Raw genomic sequence first — 11,661 nt, forward strand, 5'->3', positions numbered from 1 at the left:
TCCACTTAAGTGACAACTCTAGTCCCTAGGCTGCGGGGTCTACTGAGGAGCAGGAGCCGTTGGGTCGGTCAGTTGGCAAGCTCTCCTCAGATCTCACGCTTGCGAGACGCGGACCGGCTCCTGGCGCCTTCCGTCCTCGCAGAACCGCAGCGAAAGAGTCTGGGAGGGGGTCGGGAAAGGAAAAGACGCAAGAGAGATTAAGTAATTGGTTCTCAAAGGCACAAGATGATATTTGGGGTCGACTATGAAGCACCGGTTTCAAACGCCCGCCCCCTAAGCAGCCTTGGCTCCGCCCCTAGGCGACGTCACTCCATCTTTTTCCCGTGTCTCTGCGGATTGGTCACTGGGTCAGCCTCTAAAAGACGGTTTAAAAAAAAAAAAAAAAAAAAACCAACTCGGGATTTGCTTCCGGGTGTGGAGTTCGCGTCTTCTACACAGCCGTTGGGAGCGCGAAGATTTTGCTTCCGGGTCTTAGTTGAGTCCCAGGTGTAGAGACTGGAAGTTCTGCATTTTGCTTCCGGTTTTGCGCAGAGATTTCTGGGAGTTAAGGGTCGCAATGGTTCGTGAGTGAGCTTCTGAAGGCACTGCGTCGAACCCCCGCCACAGTGAGTAGCAGGGCATAGTGGTTTGTGGTCCCTGTGCGGGCCGCACCGGGGAGTCGGGGAGGCCCCGCGAGCCGTGACTATCGTCCGGGCCGCGGTGCTGGAATGGCGGTCGGGAGCTGCAGCCGAGCTCGGGGCGGTCACCGGCGCGGCACCGCTGACACTGAGAAAAGCAAAGGAGGGTAGGATGGGGTAGAAACTCCCACGTCCCACACGGTCTGTCTGAGCATGCTGCTTAAGCTAACGGAGATTTAGTAGCCCTGTAGTTAGGCTGGAATTCTTATTTGACAGCTAAAAATTGCAAAAGGTTCTCTGGTAGCCTAGGCTAGCTTGGAACTCCCGATTCTATTGCTCTCACCCCCCAAGCTCTGGAATCACAGGAGTAGTACCCAGTCATGCCCAGTTCTTGATGTTTGGTTGAGTGGAGTTCCGATTTTCTTAGGATTGCGTTAAGTTACAGCCTACCAAAGCTTTACGAATGTTGCGGTAACTGCTTTAGAGGGAAATTGAATCAACAAGATTCTGGGGTAATGTTGCCAGTGTAAATGTCATTGGGTTTTAAACAAACTCTAAGACACTCAATAAGTTTGCCTGTAACTTTAAAAGAAATTTGTTTTTTATTGGTCCATTTGCTGTAGTGTGAGGTTTCTGATAAAAATGCAAATCTTGGCCGGACAATTCCAGCAGTGCAGAGGCAGTCTGGTAGATCTCTGGAGAGTCCTAGGCCAGCTTGATCTGCATTGTGAATTCTAATTCAGCCAGAAATACATTGTGAGATCCTATCATAAAAAATAAATAAAACAAAATCTCAGAGAACCTAGTGCTAGTGGGATATAAAAAAAAAAATTTAAGTCATTTATTTTAAAAGCCACACTACACTGTTGTCCAAGATCTGACATCACGTGTCAGAAATCTCATAATAATTCTATAGAAGTATCAACATTCCACAAGTGATAGAATCAAGCTAGGAGACTTGCGCAGGGCTACCCAGCTAAAACAGAAGCACAGACTCAGACCTTCAGAGTAGTTATTTATATCAAATAAGAGCTGCCTGGCAGTGCATATCTAGTAAACACCCTGAATTTCATGATTCTGCTCTTTAGAGACTTGTACTGAAGCAAACTACTTAAGCAGTTCTGGGGAGAGTTTTGAGAATGATTTAAGGACAGGTAATTATGAATGATCTATAAAATGAAAGTATAATTAAACCCATGTTTGTCAAAGAATAGAAGATGACAACAGCAGCCAGGCCAACTTTTGAACCTGCAAGAGGTGGGAGAGGAAAAGGAGAAGGTGATTTGAGCCAGCTCTCCAAGCAGTATTCAAGCAGAGACCTTCCCTCTCATACAAAGATAAAGTACAGGTAAGAAGCCTTTCATTTGTCCTGTTCACAGAATGGAACCAACCATGACTTATGATCATGTCTAAATTAATAGTATTTAAGTTACCGATCTTCCAAGAAAAGGCTTTCAAAAAGTTTACAATACAATTATTTGCTGTAGTTGTAAAGTGCTCTACGGTCTTTCAGCATAAGTTCCTATTGAGCAGGGATTGCTGGTGTGGATGAAGCCCTCACTAGTCATGATAACCAGCTCAGTCTTCTGAGTGAGTATGGGAGTTGCTGTAACAGCCCTGAGTGGAGGACTGTTTTCAAGAGACGTCCTGCTGTAGGAAGTTGTGTGATACGGAACCCCACGAGTGTATTAATAGCACTCTGATTGGGATATTGTCCTCTTCCGTTTTGTTCTTGATTGACACTTACATTCTGAATTGTCTCAAGTTGCTATAGCCATATAGGTTCTTTTCCTTGACAACTGGGGGCAACATTTTTGACCTGTTTTGGCTTGTTTTGTTTTTCTACTTAAGACAAACCACACAGGATGCCCCTGAAGAGGTTCGCAACCGTGACTTCAGGAGAGAGTTGGAAGAGAGGGAGAGAGCTGCTGCAAGGGAGAAAAATAGGGACCGTCCAACCCGAGGTATCTGCTGTCCCTCGTGTGTCACATAGTTATGTGATGCAAACTGTTTCCTGGTGATTGGAAACAATTAACATTGTTGTGAGCTATACCTCTTTGATAAGAGACAATAATGAGGTTTATTCCAGTCCCATCTTGTCATGCATTGGTACTGAAGACATGGTGACCTGAAGTGTTTAAAACCATTTTTCAGTTCCTGTCAGTAGACTTTGACTTTACAGCAGCTGGAACCCGCCCGAGGCCTTCTGTCTGGGACTCCCCATGTAATTGATGAGTTTTGAGAGAAGCATCAGTTACCCTTTTTATGTTTCTACCACATGTGAGCATTGGCTAGTCTCCTGAGACGCTGTGATCTGCGTGCTCACTAATTCACCCCATGTTAACCAACAAGTATTTATCAGAGACTTACTTGCCCGTCACAGGGTGGGTCCCTGCTGTCACTGTGCTTTGTGTGGATTCTTTTTGCCCAAAGGTTTCTAAAATGTTACTTAAAATCCAGTATGTACTTCAATATGCTAAATGTTTGTTTTCTTCAGAACACACAACTTCCTCTTCGGTGTCCAAGAAGCCCCGCTTAGACCAGATTCCTGCTGCCAACCTTGATGCTGACGATCCTCTCACAGATGTACGTGTTTTAGGTTTGGGTTTGGGTTAGCTTGTGTTTATTTGTTTGCTTGTTTCAAGCCGCCTCAGTGCTGGAACTGTGGGCCTCTGCCATTGGGCACAGCATATCATATTTTCCTGAAAAAAAAATTTAATACACTTTGGCTTTATGTTACTGAAATATATCACTGACCTCGACTTTGAAGTTTATATTGTTTTTAAAACATCAAGTATTCTTCTGTGTCAAGGACTTTTAGGACAGGTTTAATCCGGAGGGCTGTGTGGAAGCAGTCAGTGAAAAAGGATATGCCCACCCCTGACAGTATTGTCAGTGGTGCAGGAGGTTAGCCTGCCTTGCTTGAACTGCACAGGACACTGTCAGGATGAGTGCCCTGTGAATAGCACATTGAGCATTCTACCCAGGGCTGCCCTTTACTTCCCTTAGATAGGATGCCTTTTTAGACACATAGCGCTCAGAGACCCCTTAGTGACTAGAGAGGCAAGCAGTCGAAGCGGATAGAACTTGAGCATTCACTGGGACACACTGCCATCTTTCTGTTGTCTGTGACTGAGGCTGGTCTACTAACCACAGCCTTCCTGCCTCACACCTCAGCCTCCTGAGTAGTCTGCTACGCCTGACTAACAGCGCCAACTGAGCTACCTGAGTGGCCTTCCTTGAGTAGTATCGAATTGCATATATGTCAGCAATTAGAGCTGACTGATGAGTCATTAAAATGAGAAAGTTTACAGTAAGTGGAATTCAGTTTTTCATTCCAGATATTTCTGTCGGAATCTTAGTACCCGTTTTTGCACATTTGCACTTGCTAACTTTAGTCATTTTGAGCTACGTGAAATTACTTTAACTCTTTAGGGGTAGGACACTGAAGATAGTAATGTACTTGAGTGTGAAGCATTGCTTGTTTTAGAACGTCCCATTTGAAAATGCTTTTTGGCCATGTAAATATGAAAGGTACTTTATCAGGGGTTGACATTTTATTAAGCATTTATAATTTTTGGTTGGGTTTTATTTATTATATTTGTATTGGTTATATCTTCCGGTATGTTTCCCTTTAAATTTGTTCCAAAGACTTGGTAAGTACAGTTTCTATGAGAAAAGTAAATGACGTATGTTTTCTTTCTGCTATTCCTGGTCCCCTTGACCTGTCACAGGAGGAAGATGAGGATTTTGAAGAGGAAAGCGATGACGATGACACTGCAGCTCTTCTTGCAGAGCTAGAAAAGATCAAGAAGGAGAGAGCTGAAGAGCAGGCCAGAAAGGTAGTGTTGCTATTCACACCACACCATCACGTTCTAAACCATGTCTAAATGTTCTAACACCTGGAGATCTGTCTTCTTAAAGTGGCATTCTCAGGCTCCTAATTATATGGGACATTTCTTTCAGATAGTTCAGATAGAACTATGATGCTCAACTTGTTTAAAAGCAAATGAATAAATGATTTCCTAATTAAACGCCAGAATTAAAGATAGTCTACAGCAATGGTTCTCAGCCTTCCTAATGCTGCAACTCTTTAATACAGTTCCTCATGCTATGGTAACTCCCAACCATAACATTACATGGTTGCTACTTCATAACTAACTTCATGCTTCACATATCTGTGTTTTCCAGTTGTCACAGGAAACTCCTGTGAAAGGGTTATTTAATCCCCAAAGAGTCGTGACCCACAGTTGAGAACTGCTGGTCCACGTGGTTTATAAAGATTCTCTTTTTGTCTCCTGCCTACTTTGAGACATTTGTGTCTCAAAAAAAAAAAAAAAAAAAAAAAAAGGGAGGGAGGGAGTTAGTTCTATATAGTCCAGGGCAAGACACCCAACCTATTTGCATAGCCACAATATCTTCAACTACACAATGGGGAAAAATAACATTGAACTGAAAAAAAATCAAGAGAATACTCTAGATCCTAGTGTTGAAAGCTCAGGCAGGTTTTGCAGTTTGAGGCCAGCCTGGGCTACAGATTAAGACTGCCTCAGGAAAGTTGAAGGTGTAGAGTACCAGGTTTATAGAGCAGTGTGTAGGACGTGAAGGCTTTGTTCTAAAGGATTCATGGAGCTCCTTCATGTGTGCAGGGTTGATTGCTTTTGGTAAAAGTAGAGAGGTTAGAAAAAGTTTGAGACTGTGTCAGTAATCCTCATATGCAATGAAATGAACTATAATCTGCATGGTAAGAGCTAGAGAGATGGCTCAGTTATTAAGAGCACTGACTGCTCTTGCAGAGGACCCAGGTCCAATTCCCAGCATGTACATGGTGGCTCATAACCACCTGTAACTCCAGTTCTCAGGGATCTGACTCCTTTCTGGTCTCCTTAGTCACCAAGCATGTGTGTGATGCATATACCTACTTGCAGGCAAAATACCACAAAATAAACATTTAAAAAAAATTGAAAATGAGAGAGACAAACAGATGTTGGTAACGCTGTGTGGACGGTAAGTACGTGACTATTGGTTGTGGCAGCAGAAATGACCTCCATTGGGCTGATAGACGGAAAGCAGAGAGTGAGAGAGTGGCGATGAGTTTTACCTTCACACAAAGTATCAAGTGAGAGGCCTCTGCTCCGTATTCAAGCGAAGTACCACAGCCTTTGCTGTGGGCTTTGGTATAAGGTTTTATTTGAGCCAAGAATAAAAACCTTCAGGGAAAGGCGCTCTCATGGGCCAGTGCTAAGCATCTAGGGAGGTAAGGTTCATGTTAATTAGAAGGGTCAAGGAAGAATTCAGAAAAAGACTAGATAGGCTTTGGAGACTGAACTCAGATTGGAAGAAAATATAATAATTCTCATTAACAGTCCTCATAAACTTTGGTCTATAGAGGAAAGCTAATAGATGCCTAAACTGTCTGCAGTTTTCTGGTTGACACCCAGGGGACAGATAGAAGCACTTTTTAAGGTCTTAAGAGTTCCTGGCATTTCCTCTAATTTCTGTATAGAATGTGCTGGTATTTCTTGGAATTGAGTGACAGCTTCACTTCTTTTGTCCCTGCCTTCCTTTTTTGCTGCTTTATGAAGGTCTTACAGTAGCTTTTTTTTTTTTTTTTTTTTAAGATTTATTTATTCTTATGTCTGTGAGGACACTGCAGTTGTCTTCAGACACCAGAAGAGGGCACCAGATCCCATTACAGATGGTTGTGAGCCACATTGTGGTTGCTGGGATTTGAACTCAGGACCTCTGGAAGAGCAGTCAGTGCTCTTAACCACTGAGCCATCTCTCCAGCCCCTTACAGTAGCATTTTGAAGCTAAGGAGCCAGTGTATAGATGAGCACACTTGCTGTGAGGACCAGACAATAACTGATCTTATATGGCTGACCACCGCATCTGTTCTACACTATTCCAGGGCAGAAGTGGGTACGGTGCCTATATAAATAGGGTGGCCATGTTTCCAAAGATCTAATTCTCCAGTGTGGAGGCGGGAGTGTGGATCTGACCCACAGGCTATCTGACCATTAGGCTATAGGCCTGGTAGCCGAGCAGGGAAAAAGGGTTGCCTTTTCCCCCCAGTGCTGTGTGTTAAGTGTGAGTGGGCACGCTCCTGGTTTTGTGGCATCTTTTGAAATTTTTTGCTGGATTCGGGGGTAGATGCATGCATGGAGATTAGAAGACCCATGGTTTGGTAACTGAACCTGGGGTTGAATTCAGGCTATGGCTTACTGACGAGCACCGCTATTTGCTGAGCCACCTCAGTGCTCTCTTCCCCACCCTGGTAAGCTTAAAAGCTGTTGATCCTAATTGTAATAGAAAGTTCCCGACTTTGAGATCTCTGCAGTAACCTAAAAGGTTTTCCCACAAGTGACGTACTTTTCGCCTACCAGTTACTCGTCCTGGTAAAAGTGAAATCCACTGTTCACATTTGCATATTAAAATGAAGTATCAGGAACCTATATGGGAATAAGGTTCATTTTTAAAGTGACTTCTAGAGAGACTCTTTCTTCTTGATCTATTAGGTCATCGATTTCTGTCATCCCCAAAGCACAATAAAGTAGGATTGATATTTGATTTAAGTTATGTTAACAGATAACTACAAAAATTACAGGTAAGAATTTTAGAATTTTGGGTTTCTAAGTCTTGAAATGGAGTGATTTGAGTTTAAGGAACCTGATGTTAAAATCGAGTGACGAAAATGATCTAGACATGGTGGCTCACACCTCTAATCCCCACACTTCATTGGCTAAGGCAGAAAAATGCCGTGTTGAAGGTCAAACTGAACTAGTATTGAAAACTTTTGTCTTTAAAACAATGGAGAATGGGCAAGATGGCCTACACAGTGAGAAGGAATTTCTGCGAGTTGTCCCCTGACCTCCATTGTACTATGGAACCCATATGCACGCATACACGCTAATATATACAGAAATGCTTTTTTAAAATATAGACAGTATTGTAGCTATAAAGAAAGTATATAGGAAAAGTATAACAGAACCCGGTAACCATAAAGCATAAGAAGAGAAGGTATTTATGTAAATTAGTGAAAGTGCAATTACTAGAATGTAACCATCTTTTATAAGATAGCTTGTCTGCTAATAACCAATCAGTCCTAGAGATGGAAACTTACATGGTTAGTAACTCAAAATTAAATTATGTTGTCTGTAGCCCTTACAGAGTGAGACAATAACCTTGCTAAACTGTTCTTCAGTAATATGTTCTTAAATTATGTTTATTAATATATTCTTAAATTAATTTGTATAAGCATCTCGGCTTTTCATAGTTTAGAGAGGCTAATGCCTATGTTGGCAAGGACAAGCTACTTATAATAAAAATGGCAAAGTACTCAACTTTTATAAATAAGATTTTTCTGGCATTTATCAAGAATCAAAAAGCGGAGTGAGTCAGTGGTAAAGTGCTTTTCTAGCATTAGCAGGCCCTGGACCCCATCCCTAGCACTGCAAAACTGGGCATGCTTTTGCACACCTGCAGTGCACTCAGAAGTTGGATCAGAAGGTCAGAGTCATCCCCTGCTCCTAGGAAGTCCTACGCCAGCTTGGGCTGCTGGAGACCCTGTCGTTTAAAAAAGGAGAAGGAAAACCACCCCTTCACCCTATGCTGTCTGACTTCATCTGTGGGCTAATCTAAGACAGTTGGCCTGGAGTGAGCAACTGGGTCTTCCTCTGTCATTGACAGGAGCAAGAACAAAAAGCAGAGGAAGAGAGAATTCGCATGGAAAACATTCTGAGTGGAAACCCTCTCCTGAATCTCACGGGCCCGTCCCAGCCTCAGGCCAACTTCAAGGTTAAAAGAAGGTACTAATAGTAATGGTCGTCGTATGTGTGTGGACTGTGGTTAGGGCTGCGTGTGTTAGATAAAGCTTCTAGGACCCCACCTCCTATTGATAACCTTCCCAGTTAAAGACTCTACAGTAAGGGAAGATGGAAAGAGGTGGAGGAGTGACTTCTAAATGAGAGAGCCACAGTGATGAAGCTAGCCCTTGACCGTAGGTACAAAACTGCATCTGAGATGTGGGTGTTGGGGTCCTCAAGACCACCCCTCACAATTCAGTTCTAGAAGGATTTGGGGGACTTGGTATGGCCATATTCATGTTTGATATTATAAGACACACAGATCATACACTTGTAAATCTTCATAGATATACATCCAAGTCACAAGGTGGAAAGATAGAGGCTTCCTTAAACTCCTGTTCCCTGTAAGAGGTCACTGAACAGTGAAACCAAGGTTGACACTCAGTGTTCAAGGGAGTGGTCCTGTAGGAACTTGTGCTGGGCGGAAGTCAGGTTAGTTGTGTACTGGAGGCACAGTGCTGACTAACCAAAGCTAAGTTAAAGTCAGGGCCCCAGAGGGAGATGGGGACGCCTCACAGGAGCTGCTGTAGCAGGGGAATTGTGGGTGTGGGTGTGAAGTACCTAACCTCACATCTATCCCTCCTCACCTCCCCAGTTCCCTCCTCCCCTCCCTCACCACCCTTCATGAGCAAAGCGCACATCCAGCCTCTTCTCATCCCAGAGCCATGGTTCTTTTAAAGTCATAGTAACAACTGTTTTTCCCTAAACTCCTTGGCTTCTTTACTCCATCACAGTAAATGTAGTGACCTTTGTAGTGACCTCTACAGCTAAAAACTTAACACATATTCTTGAAGGCAGGAGTACAGGCAAGGAGATGTTTGGTGACAACCTGCAGGTTATCAGAGCCGGTCTCTAAGCATTTGACCTGAGCAGTTGCCAGGCAGGAATGAGGATGAGTGTGGCTTATGCTGACTGAAAGAGGAAACAGGATTCAGGCATTGTAGGTTTGGAATACTCTGTACATCTGAATCTAGCCTGTGTGTCTCCAGAGCTTCTCTGAGCTGGAAATAATGCATCTGGGAGTTGCCAGCATGGGCAGAGAGAAGTGAAAAGATAGTGTCAGTACCTAGAGTGGTGCCCAGTCTAAGTGCATAGTAAATGCATAATGGATAGTATTTGAACTTAAAGTCTTAGACTGAGACTAAGCAGCCAGAGAGGAGGACAGCCAGAGGTTCACATAGGAGTGGGAGGGAGAAGAGGGATGGTCTAGGGCTAGTGGTGTAAGTGCTGGGAGTGAGCACCATACCTTAGCGTTGCAGGGGGGCAGGGCAGTTGGGTGTGGGAAATGAGGGAGTAAGTTAACAGAAACTATCAATTACATGTTGAATATGAAACAAGCATTTGTAGGTTCAGGAGTAACTGTCCCTGTCACACTGTCAAGTTCAGCTTTGTGTGTGTGTGCACTACATCAAGACAAGTTTACTGACATAGTTCCCACAAGTGGACATAGCTTTGCTCATTTCCCTTGGGCAGCTTCTCCTGTTAAGCATGCACCAGCACATACATGCATGTTACATAGGCTGTGTCCAATGCATGTTTGCGAGTGTCTTTGCTGTATGTGAAGGCTTATGTTCACAGAGGAGGTGATGGCTCTGATGTATGTACTTTCTGTAACACTGCCTATGGGTGTGTTTAATGTTTTCTGAAATGTGCCCTACTCTGAGCACTTGAGCAGGCTTGGGACAATCTATAAGTCTTACTTGTTCCATTCCTGTAGTGCCTCCTTGCATCATGTTGTGTGTCATGGTGGGTATAACTGATGAGAAGAATGTATGAAACTTTACAAAGCATGACAAACAGATCCCTTACTGTCTGATGATATCTGGATCAGGACAGTGGCCCTGCCTTTGGGTTTTAAATCTGAAAATGCCACACCTTTACCTAAGCCCAATCTGTGAGTCTCTCTTGTAACGCAGACTGGCTCTACTAGAGCAGTGGTGTGTGCTCTGAGTAGGGATGTCCTCCTGCTGTGACAGCCTAGGGCAGTGAGCAGGCTGCTGCTGTGACAGCCTAGCGCAGTGAGCAGGCTGCTGCTGTGCTATCAGGTGTGCTGAGCACTGTGATGACTTACGGTCTGTCCTGTTCTCGACTCCTGATAGAACTGTAACCACTTTGTTCTCTGTTTTTCCTCTTTAGGTGGGACGATGATGTTGTTTTTAAGAACTGTGCAAAGGGTATAGATGATCAAAAGAAAGACAAAAGATTTGTAAACGATACGCTGCGATCTGAATTTCACAAAAAGTTCATGGAGAAATATATCAAGTAGTACAGTTTTATGTGCTTAATTAAAGACTAAAGTGTCCAGGATCCATTTGATGTTTGGTTTTGTTCTTTCCCAGCTCTGACTTTCTCAATCCCTTCCCTAAGTGTCGTACTTTACTGGATAATGGGTTTAGAAATGGGTTGAGGGCTGGAGAGATGGCTTAGCGGTTAAGAGCACCCGACTGCTCTTCCAGAGGTCATGAGTTCAATTCCCAGCAACCACATGGTGGCTCACAACCATCTGTAAAGAGATCCGATGCCCTCTTCTGGTGTATCTGAAGACAGCTACAGTGTACTCATATATAATAAATAATAAATCTTTAAAAAAAAAAAAAAAAAAGAAATGGGTTGAACCAGGCCTTAGTTTCTTTTTAATATGGGGAAAGGGGAAATCTGCTTGTGATAAATATTTTTAACCTAAATCATTGTCCCCAACTTTTTGCTATAATTTATACAGCTTATAAAAAGTTGCATAACTCTTTTCAAAATGAAAATTATCTTTGTGTGCTGTGTTTTTAATACATTAAGTTTTCTCCTTTATCTCATCGATTTGAGGTCTATTGGTAGATGACATCACTGTTTTGTAAGTGTGGTGGAGGCTAAGAGGAATTCCACTTCAGAGACAGTGTCACCATTAGTAGTCACCTGGGGTGGCTCAGGAGCTGCCTGCCATCTCAGTCCTGAGGATAAGGTTCTCTTCTTGGCCTGTGATAAGCGTTCCCAGGACAGTGCATGGCACTCATTCTGCCCTTTGGTGCCTGAGTTAGGTCCGTGTGCACACACTGGTCTGCCTGAGGTGCAAAGCTGCGTGCAGTTTCACATCACACACACAAACAGCTCTCTGAGTGGCTTATTGTTGAGGGGTATTTCTGGGAGGTATACTTTATTCTACTAAAAGGCATAATTTCTGAGAAATG

General features: G+C 43.4%; 1 protein-coding gene across 2 annotated transcripts; it reads left to right on the forward strand.

Annotated features, from left to right (window-relative positions):
• Positions 1-483: 483 nt before the first annotated feature.
• Cwc15 (CWC15 spliceosome-associated protein) lies at positions 484-11,284 on the forward strand. 2 transcript variants are annotated; one of them, NM_001024987.1, is given in 7 exon segments: positions 484-605; positions 1,832-1,965; positions 2,469-2,581; positions 3,115-3,203; positions 4,352-4,459; positions 8,307-8,425; positions 10,619-11,284. In NM_001024987.1, coding segments are annotated over 6 exon segments (690 nt in total). In that variant the 5' UTR covers positions 484-605; positions 1,832-1,834; the 3' UTR covers positions 10,749-11,284.
• Positions 11,285-11,661: the final 377 nt, after the last annotated feature.

Source organism: Rattus norvegicus, chromosome 8 (assembly GCF_021556685.1).
Source record: "Rattus norvegicus strain SHRSP/BbbUtx chromosome 8, alternate assembly SHRSP_T2T, whole genome shotgun sequence".
Lineage (NCBI taxonomy): Eukaryota > Metazoa > Chordata > Mammalia > Rodentia > Muridae > Rattus > Rattus norvegicus.

Coding starts and splice junctions, on each gene's coding strand:
- Cwc15 (XM_087560776.1), top strand. CDS start 1,835: ATGACAACAGCAGCCAGGCCAACTTTTGAACCTGCAAGAGGTGGGAGA. Junction 3,204..4,351: donor CTGACGATCCTCTCACAGAT/GTACGTGTTTTA, acceptor GACCTGTCACAG/GAGGAAGATGAGGATTTTGA. Junction 4,460..8,306: donor CTGAAGAGCAGGCCAGAAAG/GTAGTGTTGCTA, acceptor TGTCATTGACAG/GAGCAAGAACAAAAAGCAGA.